This window comes from Cnephaeus nilssonii, assembly GCF_951640355.1.
Source record: "Cnephaeus nilssonii genome assembly, chromosome: 18".
In the NCBI taxonomy this organism is placed as follows: domain Eukaryota; kingdom Metazoa; phylum Chordata; class Mammalia; order Chiroptera; family Vespertilionidae; genus Cnephaeus; species Cnephaeus nilssonii.
Genome location: NC_137089.1, coordinates 1,696,767 through 1,722,211, shown reverse-complemented (window position 1 = coordinate 1,722,211; position 25,445 = coordinate 1,696,767). Strand labels below are relative to the sequence as shown.

Below are 25,445 nucleotides of genomic sequence, written 5' to 3'. Positions count from 1 at the left end.
GAGTCAACCTATGAACCAGGTCAAGGTATGATTCCTGATCAGGGCACATGCCTGGGTTGCAAGCTCGATCCCTAGTAGGGGGCATGCAAGAAGCAGCCGATCAATGATTCTCTCTCCTCATTGATGTTTCTATCTCTCTCTCCCTCTCCCTTCCTTTCTGAAATCAATAAAAATATTTTTTTAAAAAGAAGATGCACAATAACCGCACTCAGGATGGCCAGTTCTGACCCCCAAGTTTTCCCCACACCACCCTGAATCCCAGCATAGTGTGGATAGATCAGTGGTGACTAAGGTCCAGGAGACCTGCACTCACTTCCGCCTCAGGGAAGGGGGGGAGGGGGGAGAATATGGGGGGGAAGGGGGCCAAGACACCCACCTGGCGGAGGTTAATGTAAACGGCATTCTGGAGAAACTCAGAAGCCTCCATGCTCCGCTTCTGAATGGCCAGGACACGCACAGCTTTGACGCACGCTTCCAGCTCAATCACTCCCGCATTCTTGTACTGCAGGGAGAGGGCCTCGGTCAGTAAGGAGGGAGGAAGATGGTCTGTCCCCCCACGGCGACCCGAGGACCTGCAGCAGCAGCACCAAGCACACATCCTCCCGAGGGGGCAGAATCTGTGTTTCACAATGTCTACCCCTGAGGGGACCGAAGGAGGGGACCTAGATGCCCATGTAAATATGCATCCGTTCAACTGATACAACCACAAAGCTGGATGTGTTACAAAACTCAGAATGTTCAATGGCTACTCTGCTACTCACATTTCCACCTCTCACCTCTAAGACACTAGGGTCTCTCACACCTGCTGCTTTAGGCAGCCGGTTCATTCATGTTACTTTGTTGCAAAAATTCTAGCTGCCTGTATCATTGTATCCGTCCCGTCTCTCTGATTTGCTCTCCCAGTTACTTGGTGCTGCTTCTTCAGTCCTGGGGTGAAGGGCAGGTGGAGCCGGGGACAGAAAAGGCCTGTGAGCGTCACGTCACGCCTCCGTGAAAAGCAGGCAAGGACTTCGCTACCACCTCAGTGACTAAAAACCAAGGCGGTGCTTCTCCCTCAGAAAGGGGAGGCAGCCTGGCGTGTGCGTGTGCGTGTGCGTGTGCGTGTACAAATCCAATACAATCAAATCTCGGAAGGGCACAGGTATGTTTTATGTCGGTGATGGGGCAGCTCTAACCGGTGTCTGGGTGGCTCGGAAAGTCCCCGCCGCCGTGGTGGAGCAGGTGAGCAGGAAAGGAGAAATGAGGAAAATGAAGCAAAGGAATAAAAACACAGCTAGGGAAAGGCAAGGCATTGGATTTCTCTTCCTAGCTGTATCACACACACACAAGGACCAAGATGCCTTGCAGAAAACTGGGGTGAGAAGAGACGAGGACCAGATTTTCACGAGCAACAGAATGAGGCTGCCACTGTAGCTGGCTGTGTGTGCACCATCTACCCCAGTTACAACAACCCTGAAGCGCCCGTCGTGAGAGAGAACTCCGGAGCTCCGTGCAGTGGTGCGGGCTGACGAACGTCAGGTGTGGGATGGCACTCGGTGCTGCCGGACTCCAGAGTCCACTCTGCTCTCCAGGCCCCCTGTGCCCGTGCAGGCCAGCCTTTCCCACGGAGGTGACATGTGCAGTTCTCACTGGCACGGTGCTCTGGGCAGCCGCCAAGCTTCATTCAGACTCGGGGGCGAAGCCCATCCACCACAGGGCCCTGCCATCGAGGCGGGAGAGCGCGGTTCCTGCCCGTGTCTGAGCTGCCTGGTCTACCGGGCACTTCGGGGGCCGCAGCCCACAGGCAGCCACGACGCTGCTCGGAGAACCTACACGCCGCCCACCTCTCTCCCTCTGCCTCCCAGCAGCAGGCCTCTGAGCACTCTGACAATTGGAGGGAGCCCGTGATGAGTGTGATGCCTCGGGAGCACGGCCTGAGCTACGGAGAGAGAGACGGCCAGGCTCTCAGCTCTGCCGCTGGGAAGCGGGACGGGGCTAACAGCGCGCTGCCCGCGGAGACAGCCCGGCGCAGGCGCACCTTGCCGTAGTAGGAGATGGCCTCCTTGTACTTGTCGATGATGTCCTCGGGGCTCAGGCAGTTCTTGGCGCGTCCGATCTCGGCGCTGGTGTCGGGGTTTATGCCGTTGGTGGTGAGGGCACCTGCACACCAAGAGAAGGGAAAGAAAGAATCTTGTGCTTTTCAGCCTCGTTTCCTTGTGAGTCTAAACGAGGGGCACACACAAGATCACACACATCGCCTGCTGAAACGTGAGCAATGAATCGTTTGAAAAGTCCGCATCGCGCACATGCTCCCTAGGACAGTCTCCCCGCCAGGCATCGTATTAGATGTTAATCAGCTCACAACGTGTTTCCTCCCTGCGGAATGTTTCTCAAAGAGCCTGACATGCCTTCTGTAGACGCAGCACGCCTACGTAACCAGCGAGGTGGACGTGAACTCCATGCGGCCGGCGTGCGGTACCTCCCGGCCTTACGCTCCGACAGCCGCGGGCCACCGTGTCCTCAGACGGGTAAGCTGTGTGAAAGCATGTCCAGCGGTACGGCACCGAAGAGAATGTAACTGACAAACGCCATACCTCCCTGCGGCGGCCACGCTGTGTCTGGCCAACCGCTGTGAACAAGCGGACCCCCCACTCCCAGAGCCCTCACTCTCGCATGGGGTGGGGGGGTGGGGTGAGGGGGGGTCTCCTCTACAGAACGTAGCCAGCGACACACACTCTGCCGGGAAACCAAGGAGAGAGTCTGAGTTCCTGGAGCACTCAACAACCCGTTCTCCTAAGCCCCGTGTTCATCTCACGGACAAGCATCTCCCTCAAACCCTGTCTTCCTCAGGGCCACGGGGAGGCCCGGCTCGCCTGTGCAGTGGGTCTTTCTCGCTCACGCCCCTCACACTGCCCGCCACGCTCCTGTGCGCCCCCTCCACCCTGCTCCCCTCCTGGCCCCGCCTTCCCACCTGCCTGATTAGTGTTCTGTACGCTGCCTCGCGTGACGTGTGCAACAGGACAGAAGGCTGAGTGGACAGATAAATGGATAGATGGACAGAGAGATTCCAAGAGACGGAAAGAAACTGTCCTGTGTCAGATCCCCCTCCAGGCAGGGAAGGAAGAACCACGCGGAGAACTGGGAAGAGGCAGGTGGCTGGGGATTCTGCTTCCCGCAGATTTTGTGAAAATCACAGCAAGAGATGAGAGAGCAGAACTATAAATAATAAAAGAAAGGCGCGCCTGAAAAGCTAGCGAACAGATATACTTTCTAAAGCAGCGGTCGCCAGCCGGGGTCCGCGGACACTGGTGGTGCGGGAGGCCCGAAAGGCTGGCGGCCGCTGCTCTGCAGAACAGACTCCAATCAGCGAGGCCACTGCCGGGCGGTGCTCGCAGACGGAGGCTCTGCGTCACAGGCGCCTGCGCGCCATCACAGCCCGCCGGTCACTCGGCCTGCCCGGGGGTCGGAGGCTGGGGGAGGTGTCCACGTTCACAACCCCGAGAGGCGCTCCCAGCATGCCCCTGTCTGCAGGTGAGGAGTCAGGTCCACGAGCCGCGTCTTCCTGCTGGCCCTCAGGTGACACGGGCTCGAGCTCTGCGTGTCCACGTGTCTAACACATGTGTCCTGCCACAGTAACACTGAATAAATGGCAGGTCCCTCGATCTATCTCGTTAGCTCGAACAGCTTCTATTGCTGAATGTTGCTGTTTTCCTTTGGAGAAAGGAAAGGGAAGACAATGGGGGTCAGAAGGAAGGGGTGCCTCATTCCTCACGTGGCACCTCATCTCATCCCAACAGCACACGATCAAGACGCATCACCTACAGCCCGGCCGGCGTGGCTCAGTGGTTGAGCATCAAATTATGAACCAGGAGGTCACAGTTTGATTCCCCGTCAGGGCACAGGCCCGGGTTGTGGGCTCGATCCCCAGTGGGGGGTGTGCAGGAGGCAGCCGACCCATGATTCTCTCTCATCATTGATGTTTCTCCCTCTCTCTCCCTTCCTCTCTCTGAAATCAGCAAAAACACTTTTTTTACAAAAGATGAATCACCTCCGAGTGGAGTGGGGACACGGTGGGAGAGCGAACAGGAGTGACCCTTCTCTGGGTGGCCTCTTTCATGGTTTCGACCTTTGGAACCCTGTTTACTTCTATGTAGTAAAAGTATCAGCCAATAAAGATGGGGGGCCCTATGCTGGCATACAAACCGGAGCCATTAACTATATTTCACATGAATGACATAATGACCCCCACAGGGAGGGTTAAGGACCAAACCCAAGCAACTTCTAATGCGGGGCCTGTGTGTTTACCCTCAGCAGAGAGACAAGAAGCACCGCAGACAACCCTGGATTCTCCTTGGATGTTTGCTCTCACAGTGATGCCAATTAGCAGCTCCGAAGCTACTTTCTATAGACGTAAGGCTGAGGAACTAGCACCTGTACTGATCGTCGCGGGAGCCAGAGGTCTCACTGCTGAAGGAGGAGGAGGTAGAGGTAAAACGGGAAGACTGGGGAACCCTGGGCCTGGGGCCTGGACCTGGAGACAACAGTGTCACCTTCTCACGGGGCCTAGAAGCGACGACCCTCAGTGCAAGAGGCATTTCAGCCTGGCCGGTGTGCTCAGTGGTTGAGCATCGGCCCAGGAACCAAGAGGTCCCAGGTTTGATTCCCGGTCAGGGCGCATGCCTGGGTTGCATGCAGAAGGCAGCCAATGAGAAACATCGATGATTCTATCCCTCCCTTTCCTCTCTCTCTAAAAGAAATTTTTTTAAAAACACTTTTTTTAAATAAGCATTTTAATGCCAAGATTTTAGTTTCTAAATACCATTCTCCAAGAAAATGAACTAGAACATCTTAGACAACTGTCTGGTTTCAGAGCTGGGACAGGGTAAGTACAAAATGAAACTAAATTCTTGACCCAGAAAAATGAGTAGAGCCAGCAGACACCAACAGCGCCCCCCCACCCCCACCCCCCAGCAACAGCAGGGCACACACTGTCCTCAGGCGGACACGGAGCATTCTCCAGGATAGACCTCGTCATGGTTATAAAACCAATCCCAATAACCTTAAATGAACTGAAAAAGTCCAACAAAACACTAGCAAACTAAATCCAGCAACGAGGATTGTGCAACATGACCAAGCGGTATGCATCTCAAGAACGTAAGGTTGGGTTAAGAGGCCAAGATCAATTAATACGATACACCCTATCAGCAGACTGAAGGACAAAGCCTGCTCTAGACACAGTGAGGTTTTTTAAAGGAATTCTAAAGTTAGAACATTGATGGAAAGCTACAAAGGGCTTTGAAAAACGAGTATAGTTAGACAGCAATTTGCATCTGCTGTGTGAAGGTACTGTGTGGGCGCCTTTTTAAAAAAAAAAAGGCGGCTTTAATACAATTCACACATTTAAAGTGTACAATCCAGTGCTTTTTACTCTGTTCTGAGCTGCACATCCATCACCACCATCAACCTTAGGACATTTCATCACCCCGACAGGAAGCCCTGTACCCACAGCAGTCACCCTCCCACCCCCGCCCCGGGCCATGCAGCCCGCTCTGGGCTTTTCACGGGGGTTTTCCACCAGCAACGCAGGTCTCCTGAAAGCAAAGCATGTGTTTCCCTTCCTCTCCACGATCAGCAGCCTGAGCAGGAGGTGATCGCGGAACATCCATCGGCCTCGGGAAAGGAGGCAGCACGATGTTAACACAAAATAACCTGCAAACCTGAAGCGAGTTCACGTCAGAATCAAGAGACACGATGAGATGGGATCGACGTGTGGGCCGCAAAGCGTGTGTAAGCCTGACTGCCTGACTTCCAGTCCTCAAAGGCAGGCAGGGCCTCAGGTTTGTATTATGTAGCCTTAGTCATGGTTTCGGATTAAGCCAGACAATAACAGAGCGCATTATGAAATCATTAGGCACTGCAATAAAAGAGATTAATCACGGGAGGTGTGAAGAGGGGGAAGGCAAACCGGACTCTGAAGAAAAAAAAAGAAAGCAGCATGTCTCTCGGTGCTAGGAGCACACACAGGAAGCACAAACGCAGGCTGAGAGGAGCATGGCCACAGTCAGAGCACAGTCGTTTCCGGGAATCAGCCGGACAGGCATGCCCACGCGTGCATCCAAAGCGCCCGGCAGGCACACGTGCGGGCCGTCCGCGCAGCCATGCGAGCGGGGCGGGAGCCTCCTCCACAGACAGCACAGAGCGGTCGGGCCCCATCAACGGGGACCAAGCAACAATCAGGGTGTAACAGTTCTGATTTAAAGCGACTTAAATCAGAACGCCCGAAGATCGCCCTCCGGACACTGTCACCGTTCATTCACACCACGGGGAAAGCACTTAAAGGAGAGCAAACACAACAGAGAAACAAAGCAGAGGGAGTACCTGGGTCAATGAGAACCTCCTGCGCCCCTGGAAGAGAACAGAGCATGGCGTGTTACTGGGAAGACGGCTGCTTTCCGAGGTAGCGAGGCATCGTCTTTCACATCACACGGCCTTCCGACACCCACAGGCTCCTCTCGGGTCAGAAAAGCACTTCTGACGTACCAGCTCAGTGCCTTTGGCTTTAGTTTTCCCATGGCCTCTGACAAATTGTGGGGTGCTGCCTCACCTCTTTTCTCCCCACTGTCTAAGCTCATACACCCCAGTTATTCTCCAACAAGTGTGAGAATTGGTGACTTCCACAAATAAGCCAGAGGACAAAGGAATATTGATTCATTTGTGCAAATGGGGGGATGGTACCAGGAGGCTCTATGGAACTCATACACATACACACTCATACACACTCACACTTATACACACTGACACACACACACATTCACTCACACTCATACACACTGACACACATTCACACTCACACACACACACACACACTCTGCCGGGAAACCGGCACACTTCACAAACTAAGGATTTCCTACTTTTAGAAAGTAACTTCGCCGTTAGTTTCAAGTACAAAATCGTTAATTCTCTCTTTGCAAGCAGCTTTGAAAGCCTTGACCACCTGGTCAATTCTCCGGAGTCCATGAGCTCCATCCACCTTCCCCGTGCAACACGGCTCCCCATGGTGACAGAGCACGCCTAAGAGTCATGCTTGCCATCAGCGAGGACCACGTGTAACCACACGCACAGACGGAAAGGCTGCGTCCCGACAGCACGTTCCCACCGAAACTGCCCTGTGCAGAGCGAGGGGGCTGGGCCTCCGTGAGCGCGAGCCGGTGCCGCAGTCTCTCTCCCTCCACAGGCAGCTAGAGCCCTGCGCTCCCGCCCGCGCTGTGATAGGGACCGGTGCTTTCTGTGGCACGGCCGTGGCCCAGAGCGTGACCTCCGTCCTGGGTGCCCGCCCTCAGGAAGGCCCAGGGCCGGGCGCCTCCATGCCTGAGTGCGATAGGGCCGGTCCTCTCGCCGGAAGGCCTCTGCCAGATGCTGGGGCATCTGTCTGGGGCCGGGACACAGTATCAAGATTCCCATTTTCCTGAATCCCTAACGTGCGTGGATAAGGTGGCTTTATCAGTAATTAAAGTCACATCTATCCCCAACTGCCTACTCTTTTGTCTCACCTCTCAAATGGCTGGTAGGTAAAGTAGGAATGCCATTATTGGGCCCCCTTGACCCCCAACATATTCTAATTAACAAATACTAGTAATTCTGTATTTGTGACTGTATTGCGGCCACATCTCTGCGGCTGCTGTTACACTGTGAGGGCAGGAACTACTGACCCTCTCAAGTATTTCATTCATTTCTGAACTGGATCTTTCTTCGTAAAACCATCTTTTCCTATTTAATTCCTTAGTTGTTGACAAAGACTATAAGTTGATGGCTCCATACAAAATACTAGCTAGAGTTTATTACCTCTTTTATGAGATGGCCACTGAGCTAAACACTTCACATCATTGCTCTCTGAATCTCACAGTTCCACAAAGCAGGCAGGAGCACCCCCGTTCCGTGGATGAGGAGAAGACTCAGAAAGAACTGCCTCATTTTCCCCCTGGCGTGGCTCAGTGGTTGAGCATCAACTATGAACCAGGAGGTCACGGTTTGATTCCCAGTCAGGGCACATGCCTGGGTTGCAGGCTCAAATCCCCAGGAGGGGGTGTGCAGAAGGCAGCCGATCCATGATTCTCTCTCATCATTGATTTTTCTATCCCTCTCTCCCTCTCCCTTCCTTTCTCTGAAATAAAAAAATTTTTAAAGCATATTAAAAAAGAACTGCCTCTTTGAATGGCTCACAGTGCCGTGTGTTCTAACCCAAGTCAATCCACGAGGCTGTCCAGGGTACAAATCACCTCCCCTCGTTAACCTGAACAGTGGGCTCGGTGTCCACCGACTCGGACCGGGCTTTCTTGTTCGAGGTGCTCAGAGACAGTTCCTATCTCTGCTATGACATCATGGTTTCTAATTTTGGAAGAAAGGCCCAATTTGGCCATTGTTCACAGCTGTCTAAAATTTCGCGCTGAGGTGGCAGAATAAAAATAAGCTATAACTAGAACAATGTCTCCAGGTATCCAGACCCTGAGCTATGCTGAAGCAGTAAACACAGAAATAAAGTAAAAGGGATGAGCTGAAGTCTTCTTTGACAAACACAGAAACTAAGACTTTAAAAGGTGCAACAGCGCCACCTATGGCCGAAAGAGGTCTCCCAGGTTGCGGGAGAAGGGAAATGATGGGTAAGGTTTTTAAAAACAGGATGTTCAGACCTAGCGGGTTTGGCTCAGTGGATAGAGCTTCATGCCCGGGTTGCAGGCTCAATCCCCAGTGTGGAGTGTGCAGGAGGTAGCTGATCAATGATTCTCTCTCATCATTGATGTTTCTATCTCTCCCTCTCCCTTCCTCTCTGAAATCAATAAAAACATATTTATTTTTTTAAAAAACAGGATGTTCAGAGCCGGTAAACGCTTAGCTAGCACCTGCTGAATTCTGCTTCGGGGAAGGAAATGCTATTTGGTTCTTAATCTATAATCTTTAACACGACCGAGTACAAACAAAAGACACAGGCTCATGGGAAGTGACAGAGCAGAAACACGTTATTTTACAGATTAGGGGGCCTGAGCCCCTGCAGGGAATCTGTCCTTCCGGCAGTCAGAAGCGAAGCTGACCCCTGTCCTTACAGCTTGCACTGCACCAGAGCCGACAGCTCTGTGTCACTCTGCATAGAAGCCACGTCGGCATTTTCCCACCAGCAGGGAGCCCAAGCATCTAGCAAAATTCTTTCCAAAGGGCTGGTGACTATGAAGCGGACAATTCTGTTAATTTTGTGAAAAAATGGGAAAACGTTTATTTACAAAGGAAAACAGCATGGGCTCCCCTTTCATTCCCGCTCTGTAGCCAAAGTGACAGGTGACTTTTAATTCTTTTTTTTAACCAATTAAAGGTACAGAAACAAATCAAAATTTCTTCAACTGCAAAGGAGATAAGCTTATTCCCTGGATATCAATGTTTCTAAATTAATGACTATGGTCACGTAAAGGTTTTAGTGGATGATTACATGGCCATATGAATTCTGAGTTGTCAAAATATACCTTCTTACAAATGATCTTTAAATTACTCAGTTTAAGGCAAGTTAGCCATTCCCTCCGTTACTGGGATGACACGGGTTTAACGGTGGGCCCTTACTGCACTAAAAAGAAAAAACAATGGAACTGAGCCCAGACCGGGTGGCTCAGTTGGTCGGAGCATCGTCCCGAACACCAAGAGGCTGCAGGTTTAATTCCTGGTCCGAACACACACCTTGGTTGCAATTCAATTCCCAGTGGGGGCACACAAGGGAGGCAACCAATCAATGTTTCCCTATAACTCTCTCTCTCTCACCCTTCCTCTCTCTAAAAATCAACAAACATATCCTCAGGTAAGGATTAAAAAAAAGAGTTTGGGGAGGGAGGAATAAGTAACAAGTCATTAGCAATGGTTGGATTTTCAAAATACACTTCTTTTTAGCACTATAATCATTTTAATGTTGTTTTTGGTGCTTGCACATTTACCATTTGAACACTGACGTTGGTCATTCGCTGAGAATAAAACATTTGTGAAAATAAATATACAATCCCAATCTCTGCCGTCCTGTCCTATATCCATCCTCACTGCTGCCTCTCCTCTGGAGCCTCTGCAGGCGGAGACCGGTAACACCTCTCGTTCATGAACTCACGGAATCGGACAACCGGTCCCTGGGAGGCTGATGTGGGGGACAGGTAAGAGAGCATCCTGGGCATCGTACCAACCAGGGTTCAGGTCCCGAGTCTGCCCCTCGCCCGCTGCATGATCTGGGTCAAATCACCTCATCTCTTTAGACCTCAATCCCTCACCTGCCAACGGAGCTGTGATACCTGCCCTCCAACGCCTGCTGGGAGGTAAAACGTCCGGAGAGCAGTCAGCACAGGTCCCAGGAAGGTGCCGGGGAGGTGTACAGCTATTGGATCATTATGACGATGATTACTGCTCATAAAGTAAGAACGACCAAAAAGTAGAAATAACCATTAAGGAGAAACAGGTACTCGTCAATAGCCACTTCCTTCCTTTTGGGTTGACTTCAGATGTCCTGTTGATTTTTTTTTTTAATAAACCAAGTTGTGTCCATTAATTATAGACTTTCAGGTTCCTATACAAGTCTGGGGGGAGGGGAGTTGTGGCCTCCAACCTTTGATTACTAGGAAAGTCTTTATATATTTTTCCTTTTTTATTAGATTTATTGGGGTGACATTGGTTAATAGGATCATATAGGTTTCAGATGTGGGTTTCTATATTACAAGATCTGTATATTGCCCACCACCCAGAGTCACATCTTCTCCTGTCACCAAGGAAAGTCTTCAAAACTGTAAAACAGCCCAGCCATTGAGAGTTGACCTATGAACCAGGAGGTCACGGTTCAATTCCTGGTCGAGGCACAGGCCAGAGTTTCGGGCTCGATCCCCAGTAGGGGGCGGGCAGGAGGCAGCCGATCAGTGATTCTCTCTCCTCACTGATGTTTCTATCTCTCCCTTCCTCTCTGAAATCAATAAAAACATTTTTTTTTAAGTAAAACAAAAAAAGAATTAAAGCAAAAATAGGTAGAGACTACAGAATTCTTTTGAAACTAAGATAACTCAACTTCAAGGGGGGAGGGGGGAATTCTCTTTTCTTAGAGGAAATCTGCTTGAGAGCCAAGTAGCCTGGATCTTTAACATTATTCTCGAGTTCATATTACCAACAGCAACAGCACCGACAACGCGGCCTGCCGCACTGACCAGGGCGGGCATTCCTGTGTGTACCTCACTCAGCCTTCCCCAGCCCTGGGCGGTAGGGACTGGCCCTCTCTTCCCCGAGGCACAGACGAGGTCACTGAGGCACAGAGACCACAGCACGCTCCATCTGCATTCCTGCTGCTGGGCTGGGGAAGAGGACGCCGAGATAGAACTCCAGGCAGAATGGTAAATAATCGGTTTGTCCGGCCTCATCTCAGACAGCTGGCGCCCTCCATCCCTGATGTGAGAGGAGGCTGCCACCGCACGCTGATGATCGTGAAATTAATTTGCAAGATCAAGCAACGCGTGTGTCCTGTGATCGAGCCTGCTCACGGGCCTGGAGCCTGGCTGCTGGTTGCTGGAAGGCAGGGCCGCGGTGCCCGACCTCCATGCGGCTCGCACCCCTTCCACCCCCCCAGCTCTCACTGGGCCCCAGAGACCGCCTTCAACACTGAAAAGCGCCCAAGGTTCGTGAGGGTTTTTTTGCAAAGCTACATAAAGACATTTCTCTTCTGCAGACAGAGCAGTTTTTCAAAAAAGCTGAAAACTTTTTTTGCCTGCGTTCAGCAAGGGGGGGGAATGAAACACTGCCGTAAAAAGTCCCTGGAGCCTCACTAATCGCATCGGCAGCACAGTCTCCAGTCTCCACACCCAACCTCAGGCCACAGGGGACCGCCCTCCAGCCTCGGCGCCCCAGGAGGAGAACAGGAAGCGGGCAGCGCCTGTCGGTGTTTGGGAGCTCACAGCACGGGCAGCTGCCTGGAGCAGACAGACTTGAATGCTGAGGCGGGAGTTAGCCCAATGAGGGGCAACTCCAGGAGGCAAGCACGGGAAAGGGAGGAGCAGAGGAGATATTCTCCACCTCATTCTTCCCTTATCCGCTCTCGGCGCGCTTCACTCTCCTCTCAGATCGGCGGGAGCAGCTCCACCGGAGGATGAAGTGTCTCCGAAAACCGTTAGTCACGCCGGCTGTCCTGCAGGAGGGCACCCGGGCTGGGGCTGCAGCCACGGCGGCTGATGCACAGCGGCGGCCCCTGCCCTCTCTGCTAACAATGGGGTGCGTTACAGCGGGAAAGGAATTCAAGGTCTTTCCCCGTCCCATACACATGAACTACCGCGGGCTTTCTCTTTGGGGGGAAACACGCTAAAAACCTCACAGAACAAAAGACGCCTTGTAGTTCTGTGCCTAGCCCGATCTCTGCCATCTTTGTTATTCTCGGTGTGACCTATGCCATGTGACCTACACCTCCTGAACCGCCACAGGCAGGTCCCTCCGGGAGGGTTGGAGGGTTAAGTTCATTCCACAAGCACGGGTGGGCCTCCCCTACCCAGATGGTTTATGCCTCATCGGGGCTAAGAAGCACAGGCCCATCAGCCGGAACTCACGGAGAAAAATGTCATCACCCGGGAGAATCAGACACGGTCCCCAGGCCCCGATAGCCATTAAAATGAGCCTCTGGGGTTCGCTTCACCAAATACACAGCCATCAGAAAGAGCCCCAGACACATAACGGCAGGGTCGGTGGACCCTGAAATTTAGGCAAGTGTTCCAGAAATCAGCAATCATGGCAATCCATTCATATGATCCGCAAGACTCGAGATGGATAAACACTCAATGAAATCAGAAGGAGGCGTCTGTGTGCACGATGGCTGACCGCACAGACACGACCCTTTACTGAATCACTGGTCGTTACGCGGAGGCAGACGGAAACAACGACCCGCCCGCTCCGGACAGTGACGACCCGGACGCGGAGAGCGCTCACCTGGCCGGTGTCTGTTGGCTGCCTCGGCAGGAAGCGAGCCCCCCGGGCACCTGCGAGCTCCATTCTTGCCACCGGTCCCTCCAGGGTAGTGACAGATGACAGAGGCCGAACACAGCCCTTCGAGGGCAGCTGGGCATAAAACACAAACAGGACAATCCGCAAGTCAGTGACCCATTCGCAGCTCAAATCGCAGCGCCTAAGAACGACCAGGACACTTTACGTGGAAACGCCCGTTTTCCTCACAACAAAGATCACGCCCACAGACCCTGGCAAACAGGAGCATGCCGCCCGTCGTCTTCCACGTGCCACCGTCAAGGCTGGCACCCAGACACTCCCACGATGCTCAAGGCTCCACGGAGGGACTGCATCCGCAAGTGCAATGGGCCAGCCCCTCAGCCAGCCAGCCATCATTTAACCAGCAGTGGAGCAGGGGTGGGGAACCTTCTTTCTGCCAAGGGTCATTTGGGTATTTATGACACTATTCGCAGGCCACACAAAATTATCAACTTAAAAATTAGCCTGCTATAGCAATAGTCAATAAAAACTGAGTTGGACATTTTTTAAAAATTAGCCTCCTATATTTGGTCAACATTTAATTAACTCACCCCTAATGTATTGGCAGGGCCAGACCAAGTGATTTCTCAGGCCGTATACAGCCCGTGGGCCGGACGTTCCCCACCCCTGTTAGAGCTTACTGGGTGGCAGGTGCTGTGCCAGTTTCTGACACTGTGATGTGCAGGAAGTGCCCGGGACTGACAATATTTAAAAGTAATGCCATCAGCCCTGGCCGGTTTGGCTCAGTGGATAGAGCGTTGGCCTGTGGACTGAAGGGTCCCAGGTTCGATTCCAGTCAAGGGCACATATTCGGGGTGCGGGCTCGATCCCCACAAGGGGACAAGCAGGAGGCAGCCAGTCAATGATTCTCTCTCATCATTGATGTTTCTCTCTCTCCCTCTCCCTTCATCGCTGAAATCAGGAAGAATGTATTTTAAAAGTAATGCCACCAAAGCAGGACCAGGATGTCTTTCCACATCAGACACCCCAAATGCACCCGTCCCATTTGGAGCAAACACCTGCGGGCGTCCTCCCGCTCAGAGGCAGCCGCAGTCACCTGGAGGGCATTTCCTTCTGTCAGTGGCAGTTAGGACCTAAGAATCTCGGGCGAGGCCACGTGCCCTGCGAGTTGTGCAACAGTTGTGCTCATCTCATTCATTAGCATAGCAGTTCCCAAGCTTTTTGGTCTTAAAACTCTGACATGCTAAGAAAATACTGAGGATCACAAAGAGCTTGTGTATGTGTGTGTCTGTGTGTGTGTAGGCTACAGCTGGAGATATCTTTCTGCATTCAGAAATAAAACCACAAAAGGATTTAAGTATTTATGTGGTAACTCCTTTTGCTTTTGCTTTTTTAATATATTTTTATTGATTTCAGAGAGGAAAGGAGAGGGAGAGAGAGATAAAAACATCAATGATGACAGAGAATCATTGATCAGCTGCCTCCTGCACACCCCACACTGGGGATTAAGCCCACAATCCAGGCCTGTGCCCTGACCAGGAATTGAACAGTGACCTCCTGGTTCATAGGTCAATGCTCAACCACTGAGCCACACTGGCGGGCAACTCCTTTTTCTTTAATATATATTTATTGATTTTAGAGAGGAAGAGAGAGGGAGAGAAAGATAGAAACATCAATAATGAGAGAGAATCACTGATCAGCTGCCTCCTGCATGCCTCCTACTGGGGATTAAGCCCACAACCTGGGCATGTGCCCTGACCGGGAATCGAACCATGACCTCTTGGTGCATGGGACAACGCTCAATCACTGAGCCACACCGCTGGGCAGCATTTCATTCATTTTTATGTCTGCTCCACCATCTGGACACACCGCACTGTGCTCATCCATGCACCTGCTGATGTATGGACGAGGTGTTGAAGAATGAGTGGTGGGGGAGGGTATTCATAGCAGAGGGCGAGAAGTGCTAAAGTCAAAAACAAGAGGACCAGGGAATCAGGACTTTGGGAACGAAGGGCACCCTGCTCCAGTGGGGCTGGGGCGCAGACCTGGGTGGGGAGGGCAGGAGCGACTGCCCACGGCCCCCAGCAGGCTGCCTGCTTCTCCTCCCCCTCCCTGGTGTTGAGACCATTCTCTCTGTGTTCTCTTATTTCAAATAACAGGTGCCGTGACCACCTATCTGACCACCGCCGTCAGGTCGGCTTACCGCCAAGCCACAGGAAGTCGTTCACGGCGCGGAGCAGCTCCACGGCCATGTGGTAGTGCACCAGGGAGTCCTGCAGCATGCCCGCCTGCAGGCACAGGTCCCCCACGTGCTTCCGCATGCGCCCCTGGCACCTCTTCTTGTAATGTCTGAAAGATAAAACGCGTGGAAACACGTCACTGCGAAGGCCCGGCTTCTGCCCCCCGGCACACTGGCTAAGCAGCTACGCAGCTCTCTGGCTACAAAAAAAAAAAAAAAAAAAAAAAAAAGCTGCAGAGGCAGCTGGCGGCTCTAGCATGAAAGCCAGCAGCCAGCATTGCCAGGTGCGAGCTGAGCGGTCCTGGGGTCTAAGCTATTTGTTCAGTGTCATAGGGAGAAACAACTCCCACCATGCATTTCGCCTGGACAATATTGGCGCAGGAGTTTTCTCTTCAGATGTTCTGATCACAACATTAGCACGGGAAAGTTTGTGGCAGCTTTTTAAAAACACGATTATCTTCCACTTCCTTAACTACAAACGTATTATTATTTTATAAAGAGAGCGAGGCTGCCTATTATAAGCCACGCATTTGGCTTCTGCAGACAAGACCTGGATCTTCACGATTTCAGAGTGAGCCTTAGTAATGCTATGCGAGGGGGGCCCGGGCGCTGACGCTCTTTAAATGCTGGCCAGGGCGTGCCATTAAATAATGCAAAGGCTTCAAATCCATGTCAACTCAGAAACCAAAGAAACTGCACCAACATCTTCCGTCGTCATTTTAAAATATTCTCTTGACTATTAAATTTCTTAGATATGATTTTTTTTTAAAAAAAAGTCACAGCTATAGTAAATCTTCCCTGACCACGGAAAGCAATGGTATCAAGAGTAAAAACCCGGATGGAAATCCAGACGATGGGAGGTGTCCAGCTAACCAAATGTTATTGACAGGTCTCAATACGAAGCTACATCCTCAGATCTAACTCTAATGAGCTCCACAAACTCTTCGGCGGCCCTGGAATTTAGCTTTTCTGTTCCAAATACTCAGATCACCGCACAAGGCAGAGAGGGATAGAAGGGGACTCACCGGCCTCCCTCCCGCCCTCCTATGGCCCCGCTCACAAGCCCGCCCCATAGGAAAGTACATCCACACGCCTCTGCCATCCCAGCCGGACACGTCATCTCTCTCCCACACGGGTCACCTCTTCTATGTTCGTCTCACACCCTGTCCTTGGTCACACACACACACACGCACACATGCACCCAGCTCTCGGCTGGGCTGCCCTCCATAACAGGTCGGCCTACTGACTCCCTGGGTGTCTGTCCATCCCTTCCATCGAGACCATGACCTCTAGGAGGGCATTTGGGAAGAGGAGAAAGAGAGATGAGGGAAGGGAAGAGCAAAATCACAGCCCAGCCTGGCCAGTGTGGCTCAATTGGTTGAGCGTCGTCCCATGCCCCAAGAGGTCACTGCTTCGATGCCCGATGAGCGCACATGCCCAGGTTGCAGGCTTGATCCCCCGTGGGGGCCCTTCAGGAGACCGCCAATCAATGTTGATGTGTCTCTCTCACCAATGTTTCTATCTCTCTCCCTTCCTCTCTATCTAAAATCAATAAAAACATGTTTCTTTAATCACAGCCCAGGCCCCAAATCCTGGTATTCTCACAAACGTGCCCCATGCCGCTGCAGCTGTCAGGGAAAAGGCTCATGTAACACCTGCTCGAGTGTCTCACTCTGAGACCAACGCGCTGCGCTGCAGAGGAGCAATTCTCTTCACCGGATGCGAAATAACGGGGGAATCATACCAGCCGCACCAGCCTTCAGGCCACAGCTTCCTGTCCCCGAGAAAGCGGACCCCTCTGCCCGGCGCGAAGCTTCTCCCGCCACGTGAGGGCAGTGCGGGCCCCCTCGCCTGCTGTGCTCGCCTGCTCCGACCAGGAAAAGAACTCTGTCCAAAATCCAGCTCTCTCCCTCCAAGAGTGACATGTTCTCCCCTTTAACACGCGGCTGAGTTAACAAGCGCTACCATCCTATTGGCCACAGGAGATTTTGAATTGGACGTGGTTTTTTAATGGAATTTACTCCTAACCTGACAGAGTAAAATTTGCTTTAAAGCGTCCTGCCCGAACGCTTCAAAAAGAGGAAATGATTCCCTCTTCCCCGCACAGGACACTGCATGCCCGCAGCGTGGGAGCCACAGCCCTCTGAGAGGGAGGTCTCCCCCCCCCGCCCCCCGTCACTTAGGTAAGGCACGTGAATCTCACAGGAGGCCAGGAGAGGCCTGGGCTCCGGCATACCTGCCAGAGGGGAGCCGGGAGAAAGGAGGACCCAGCGAGGCTATTCTTGCACGGATCCCCCGGGAGCGGGTGAGTGACCGCCAAGGCCCTACGGTCCAGGGCATGACCATCCTCAGGGATCCCCGCCGCGCATTGCCCAAGCCGCACCGCTTCGAGTTCTGGAACCTGCTGGCCTTATTTGTGTTTTGTTCTCCCACCCCCAGAAGGGGACCGAACCTTGGAGGAGGGCATCCTGTCTCAATTGCCGTGAAAGTGCTCACACTCGGACCAAAGCATCTAAGAGCCCAGGCCTCCTGGCCATGGTGGTGGCAAACCCTTCCCCCACGGGGTGGGATGAGTCCTAGGCCACCAGCGATGGTCCCTTCGGGACGTGCCCCTCAGTGGCACACATCAGCCTCAACACGTGCAGAGGCAGCCACTTCCGGCCAACACAGGGTTCAAGGTCAAGGCCGCTGCAGGTAAGGGCCCGGACGACCGCGGAAGGTGAACCGCGTGTCTGGCTCTGACCGCTTACTGGCTGCAGGAGCGCGGGCACCAGGGTCAGTGAACGGTCCCGGCGTCCACAAGGCCTGGGAGCGGGCTGTGTACGAGAAGCCGTACCTTCCTGACCCTCGGAAAAGGCGCCCGCGGAAGGGGGCACCGGACTGGTGTTGATTTTCGAGGAGCCTCCGCCCCTTCGTAGGCTGCTAAGGCGAAGCAAAGTCCTGGCATGCTCCAGGGGAAAGCAGGAGAAACTCCGGGAGCCGCTTCCTCCAACGGCGTCCCTTTGCTGGCGACCGTGGCCACGAAACACCGCCATGCACACAGCCGCAGCCGAGAGCCACGTGCCAAATGCGCTCAGTTAGAAGCCAGAATCAAGCGAGGCGCTCGGCCTTCTAGGTTAAAGCAGCCCAGGAAGGAGCCCTGTGCGGCCACCGGAAACCATGAGCATCTCCCTTCCTCGGACGAATGAAAGAATTAAGACAGGCGCGTTGGTTACAAATACTAAGGACAAACAAGGTCCCCAAAGCAAGTATTTCAACAGAGATCAAACACCGGCGGGTTACATGCCAAAGCAGCTACCGTTTTTAATGAAGTTCTAGAAAATAAAGGGATGACCAGGATGCTCCACAGGTCAAGGCAGCAGCAGGGTTTTGTTCTGAAAGCAATGGAGGCGAGGAGGAGGCAGCACGGATGGACATCTAGCTACTTTCCAAGCAGAACGTTCCCAGCCTACCTTTTCAGACCCAACAACATACTCACAGGGCGGTATGAGAGAAAAGAAAAGGAAAAGGAAGGAAAGAGGAACAAGCAAAAATTAGAAACACACAAGAACAAAAGTAACTTTGGCAGCTACGACTCTCCGTGTACAGGAATTTGAATTTACGGCGGGCGCCGAGGAGGCTGGGGACACACGCGACGCCTAAGTAAGACCCACCCACTCCTGGGCTCCCCGGAGGCCCGGGCATCTGCCAGGAAGCCCATCAGGGGGCCAGTTCGCCAAACCCAGGCGGGACCTACCCCTGGACATTTCCCTTTGGGCTACAAAGTCCTATCTCATCTCCCCTCGACGCTCTTATCACTCCCACCAAGAGCTGCACGTGAGACCTGGGCTCTGCTCCTGCCCCAAAGCATTGTGGGAAAGGTGAGAGAACTATGGAGCCGTGGGGGCCAGAGACTAGAGGGGAATGGGTCTGACTGGGGGTCACTGGTATCCCACTGGAGTTCAAATGACGCTGAGTGTTGGGAGAGCAGTTAGTGTAGGATGGGCGGCGTGCCTGCAGCCTCGAAGCCAAGAAGTCGATAAGCAAATGTCACCCAGGGCCTGTGCAGTGGGGAGAAACCAGTCCCCGCCACCCGCAGGCTGTGGTGACACGGGGAGGACAGGGGGCCGTGTGCGCTATGCAGCCCCACTCCATAGGGATGAGCCACTGACAGCCCAGGAGGCTCAGCAGCTCTGCCCTGACAGCCGCCCAGACCCCCGAACCCGCCCCAGCTCCAGGGAGTGGGAGGGGAGCGCGGGCACAGGGCACAGGGCCACTGCAGTCAGCGTGGGTCGTGGGCATGGCCTGCCTTGTCCTTCCCTCAGACCACACAGACGTGTCCGGGGAGGCGGTGAAAATTACTCCAGACCCTGCAAGGCACCACACGCAGCCGTGATGGGCTGATCTGCCTTCTCACGGGCAGAGCTGGCCTGGGCCAATTTTTGCTCAATTCTGTGACATTTTCTCTGCCAACTCAGCAACAACCAGAAAGGCAGTGTTTGACCTTAGGGTCAATTCAAGAAGCACACTGAGCGCCCATCTGCAGCAGGCCTTGGCCTGCGTGAGCACGTCAGTGACTCCTCACCTGCGAGACCATCGTCTGAAGTCTACGCTGGGGGAGGAAGGACGCAGAGTACCAGAGGCAGGAAGCCCAGGCCGCATGGCTCCCCGGCTCCCCTAGCAAAGGGGGCCACGTCCTGGCAAGCAGTGGCAGCCCTGGCTGGCATCTAGTCCTCTGCTGGACAGATGCCGCCATGGCAGCCGGGGAGACAGAGAAGAGGGAGACAGGGAGACAGGGAGACAGGGAGACAGGAGACAGGGAGACAGGGAGACAGGAGACAGGGAGACAGGGAGACAGGGAGACAGGGAGACAGGGAGACAGGGAGACAGGGAGAGAGGGAGAGAGGGAGACAGGGAGACAGGAGACAGGAAGACAGGGAGACAGGGAGACAGGGAGACAGGAGACAGGGAGACAGGGAGACAGGGAGACAGGGAGACAGGGAGACAGGGAGACAGGGAGACAGGGAAAGGGCCCAGAAGCGCTCATCTGCAATCCAGTGCAGAGTGAAGCTGTCGACTTAACCGCGCGAAAGCGTGAGGACCGACCTTCTGCCCCAGCCACAGTCCCTGTTCTGCGGACACTGGAGACACTCCCGGCTGAGTAAGGAGCCCTCTGGGAAGCCCTGGGGGTGCCCTGAGACCTGGGTCTGACACTGTGGCTACCCAGTGGGAGAGCGGGGCTGACCCATGCACGACACCCAGTCTTGGTACCAGGAGACACGGGCCCACCTCCAGCCCAGCTGGCACCTGGTCCTGCCACCTCTCCAGACTCGGCCTCTCACCTATGACCACGGGATGACCCTGAATAAGTAAGTTTCATCTGGGCTCTGGGCAGCGCTGTCCAACAGGAACACAACGTGCGCCACATGAGTAAAGTTTTCTAGTTGCCACGTTTTCAAAAGTAAAAAACAAATTATTGAAAGTGATTTTAATAACTTACTTTATATAACCTAATATATATCAAGTATTATCAATCTGACATGTAGTCAATACCAAAGTATTAATGAGGTATTTTACATTACTCTTTCTGCTCTGAGTCTCCAAGGCTGATGTGCATTTCTCTTACAGCACATCTCAGCTCAGACGAGCCTCCTCCCTGGTGCTCAAGAGCCACAGGGGCTCTGGCCGCTGCGTTGGACAGCAGCTCCGGGGGGTTCCACTAGGGGACGCGGCTGGAAAGGGGGAGTCGGTGTACACACTAACCCTAGGAGGATTTCCCCAAAGCAAAGGCGGTCCCGTTTTGAAAAGTCTAAACACGAATGGACTGCACCTTTCTACCCTTTCCTGCCATCGAGTTCCACCCGTGTCCCTTCTGGGTGTCAGGAAGCCCCCCAAGCTCGCAGCCGGGACCCCGGGCCTCCAGGTGAACTTACCTACTGTCCGTGTCCAGGCCGACAAAGTCCTTCTTCTCGAACGGGACACAGAGCAGGGGGACCTTGTCCCCAGACTTGTCGGTGGCCCTGTCCAGGCGCTTGGACTCGAGCACAATGAAGAGGGACTCGATGAAGTCCTCGATCCTCTTCTCCACGCTCGGGCAGGCCTCGTAGCTGGGGTAGAAGGCCACGTCGGTGCGCGGCTGCTCGGCGATCTCCCCCTGCAGCCCGAAGACGAAGAGCCTGGAGTCGTAGAGGGTGGAGCCGTAGATCTCCTTCTGCATGTGGAACTTCTCGAAGGTCTGCGGCCAGTCCTTGGCCGAGCAGCAGTCGGTGATGGTGACCAGGCCCACGACCTTGCGGTGGGTCTGGAAGTCGCCCCACTCGTTGTTCTCGGGCGGGTAGTGGTGCCGGTAGCGGATGTACAGCACGCGCTGGGAGTCCCGCACGCTGATCTGGCTCACGGAGCAGATCCTCTTGTAGATCCGGAAGAAGTTCTCTTCCGAGACGACCCCCACGGGCTGCACCACCACGAGGAGCGTCTGGTGGTCCTCGGCGCACTGCATGTAGTCCGGGACGCTCATGGTGAAGTCCCTGCCCGGAGACACGAAAGGGGACTTGGAGGCGCACGCGGTCGGTGGGGGAGGCTGCTTAGGGACGGGGACCGACGCTGACCACCTGGGGGGCAGGGTAAGCCCCACGTGAAGCCATGGAATACAGTGTGCCCCCCAAGTTCTGCAGATGGCTGCCACAGCTCCCACCACAGTCCCCCCACTCCTGGGCTGGGCTCCGAGCCCCTGCAGAAAAGGGGCTGCCCCTCATTCCCTGCTCCCGCCTGGCCGGGCACTGTGCCCTCGGTGCTCAGGAAAGCCTGCTGAGGGAAGGCAGGAACACATGAGAAAACAGCGAGGAGAACCACAGTGGAATCCAAAGGTCTGGACTTGAACTCCAGGCAGCCTAAGCTCCTAGGTTGCAAAACCACGGAGATAAGAACACTTGCCTTGTGAGAACCTATCTGGGTTAAGGCAGGTTGCTAGGTGAAATACCCAGCACACTGCCTGACATAAAAAGAGGGGTCCTCCGCATTTACCTCCCTCCTTTATAAACGGTGGTACCCTGGGAGAGCTTTCCTAACCTGTCTGAGCCAATACTGTCGGACATCAAAAGGAAACCAGAGAACATGATTGGCAGTACTGCTGAAGAATTAGATCAGATTACCCATAGGAAAGTATCTGGCCCAGGGAAGGTACTCCCAAGTGTTTGTTGAATGAATGAACGAATGAATGACCAAATGAACTGAATTCCGCCCCCTCCCAGAGACCATCACACTGGAAACGGCAATGCCAGGAAATCTGAAGACCGTGGCCAACTCCTGACTCCACACTAACCACGTGGGTGACCAGAAGCAGGCCTGTATGCGTCTCTAAACCCCAGTGAAATCATGAATAAAAATGAGGATAATCACACAAGCCTCAAAGGGCTAGCGAGTGGATACTCTGATTTTGATATTGTACCAGAGTGTCGCAGGCTGGCATCACCAGGGGGAACCGGGCACAGGGTCTGTAGGATCTCTCACTGTTATTTCTTACAGATGCATAGAAATCATACCATATCTCCAAATTAAAAGTCTAATTTTTTAAAAAGATACTGAGATGAAATGGGACCACCCATCCTATATAATAAAAGCCTAATGTGCAAATTGTCACCTCAGGCGGTCGTTTGACTAGGGGTTTGACCAGGAGACCGACCGGGAGTTCAAGCACTCGCTATGACGCGCACTGACCACCAGGGGGCAGACACCCAACACAGGAGCTGCCATGCCGCGCACTGGCCATTTCAAAATAAACGGCACCATGGACCTGGCGCCGACAAACCAACACTCGGCTTCCCCCAAGTGGGACACAGGCCCTGCCACCACCCCAGAGCGACACCCCACCAAATCGCAGCCAACGCTGCCAAGACCCCGTGGTGCAAAATGCGGCCCACACCCAGCCCAGAGCCCAGAGCCCAGTCCAGCCCAAACGGTAGCTGTGGGCGCCATGTAATGACATCACGTAGCAACGCCCAGCTTCCTCTCCCTAGCAACTAGCCTCCTTGGAGTTTCTTCAGCCCAGGAACAGACGTGCTTTATCGCCAGGTGCAAACAGTTCACACTTTAACCAAATGTCTGTGAAGCGTTTTCCTAAGCTTCATGTCATTTGATCCTCACAGAAGTCCTGGAGTAGGCAGTCAGGAGATTCGGTAGAATCTTATTTTCTTTTTATTAGCCGGAAAATGGAGATTTAGAAAGTTTAGAAGCTTGACCTGACTGAAAAGAAGTAAGAAATGGTGGACCTGGGAGCCCCCACACTTCCACACACATTTGGGGGTCCCCATAATCCACACACACCCGGGACCCCCACACTTCCACACACACCCGGGGCTCCCACACTTCCACACACACCCGGGACCCCCACACTTCCACACACACCCGGGGCTCCCACACTTCCACACACACCCGGGGGCCCCACACTTCCACACACACCCGGGGCCCCCACACTTCCACACACACCCGGGGGCCCCACACTTCCACACACACCCGGGCCCCCACACTTCCACACACACCCGGGGCCCCCACACTTCCACACACACCGGGGTCCCCCACACTTCCACACACACCCGGGGCCCCCACACTTCCACACACACCCGGGGCCCCCACACTTCCACACACACCGGGGTCCCCCACACTTCCACACACACCCGGGGCCCCCACACTTCCACACACACCCGGGGCCCCCACACTTCCACACACACCGGGGTCCCCCACACTTCCACACACACCCGGGGCCCCCACACTTCCACACACACCGGGGTCCCCCACACTTGCACACACACCCGGGGACCCCCACAATCCACACACACCCGGGAGCCCCACACTTCCACACACACCGGGGTCCCCAAACCCGCCCGGGCCGGAGCCGTGGCCAGAGGGAAGCGGGAGGGGAAGGCGGCACTGAGGATGGGGCGGGCCCTGGGCAGGGGGGACGGGCCCCGGGCAGGGGGGACGGGCCCCGGGCAGGGGGGACGGGCCCCGGGCAGGGGGGACGGGCCCCGGGCAGGGGGGACGGGCCCCGGGCAGGGGGGACGGGCCCCGGGCAGGGGGGACGGGCCCCGGGCAGGGGGGACGGGCCCCGGGCAGGGGGGACGGGCCCTGGGCAGGGGGACGGGCCCTGGGCAGGGGGGACGGGCCCTGGGCGGCCCTGATCGGGGTGACGGGCGGGACAGGTGCACAGGACCCGCTGGCAGGCGCGGCTGAGGGAGCCCCGCGGGACCGCTGCCTGGCGCCGCCGCCGCCCTGCGGGCCCCCACCCTGCACTTACCCAGCGGGGGGCCCCGGGCCCGAGCCCCAGCCAAGCAGTGAGCGGGCGGCGGGCCGAGCAGCTTCGGGGCGCACTGGCTCGGAGCAGCAGCTTCCGAGTTGGGGGGCGGGGCCGGGCCGGCACGCTCCTGCGCATGCGCGGGGCTTCCGGGCCGTGATCCGCTCCGGGTTTTGGAAGAGACACCTGGAGAGGGAGGGGGAGGGGAGGGGAGGGGAGGGGAGGGGAGGGGAGGGGAGGGGAGGGGAGGGGAGGGGAGGGGAAGGGGGAGGAAGGGGAGAGGAGGAGGGAGGGGAGAGGAGGGGAGGGGGAGGGGGGAAAGGCACGGGGGAAGGGTGCAGAACCCGGGAAGAGGGGGTGAGGACGGTGGAAGAGAAGGAGGGAGAGAGGGGCCGGTAAGGAACTAGCGGTTCCAGGCTGGGAGTGTCTGAGCCAAAGGGACGCAAGTCCCCTTAAAAGAAAAAGTTCCTGTTTGTACCTGTGACGTAAAGGAGACCGTAGGTGCAGATGCACCACTTCGTTTGGTCACGTGTTGATGTCTTTTTCTGTAATTGGCACCGGATTTGGATAATTACATATTAATTTTATTTATTTATTCATTTATTTATTTATTTGCAGTTGGCTTACACGTGTCCCATGATGGTTCAGGCCAAGCTCATCGGTAAAACACTGGGCTACATTTTAGTATTCAGCAAGAATGGCATTTAGTAAGAGCAGCCCAGACCTTGAGACCTTGTCCGGTTTCAGATGAAGGGACCCAGAGGGTCAGGGAGGAGCGGAGAAGCAGAGAAGGGGAGAACCGCTTCCGCTCCTGGGCGCGCCCCTTAGGAGGGGCCTGTCCTGCATCCCCGCACTTCCTAATCCCTTAAACCTTGGCGTTCCGCCTCCGAGGTGGAGCCCTCCAGCAGAGACCCCTGCAAAACCCCTAGAGCCGTGGTCGGCAAACTCATTAGTCAACAGAGCCAAATATCAACAGTA

The 25,445-nt window shown here is 54.6% G+C and overlaps 1 protein-coding gene across 2 annotated transcripts in view; it reads right to left on the bottom strand.

The window, feature by feature from the left end:
* Positions 1–24,585, bottom strand: part of TRAPPC9 (trafficking protein particle complex subunit 9) — a 159,551-nt gene extending 134,966 nt beyond the window's left edge. Inside the window, exons 1-7 of one of the 2 annotated variants that reach the window (XM_079796072.1) lie at positions 24,471–24,585; positions 21,112–21,705; positions 15,164–15,309; positions 12,946–13,074; positions 6,358–6,384; positions 2,018–2,139; positions 377–502 (exon numbers count right to left, since the gene is read on the bottom strand). In XM_079796072.1, coding sequence (XP_079652198.1) covers positions 377–502; positions 2,018–2,139; positions 6,358–6,384; positions 12,946–13,074; positions 15,164–15,309; positions 21,112–21,695 — 1,134 coding nt within the window. In that variant the 5' untranslated portion in view covers positions 21,696–21,705; positions 24,471–24,585. The remainder of the gene's footprint in view (positions 1–376; positions 503–2,017; positions 2,140–6,357; positions 6,385–12,945; positions 13,075–15,163; positions 15,310–21,111; positions 21,706–24,470) is intronic. The other variant, XM_079796073.1, reaches the window with a different exon arrangement.
* Positions 24,586–25,445: the final 860 nt, after the last annotated feature.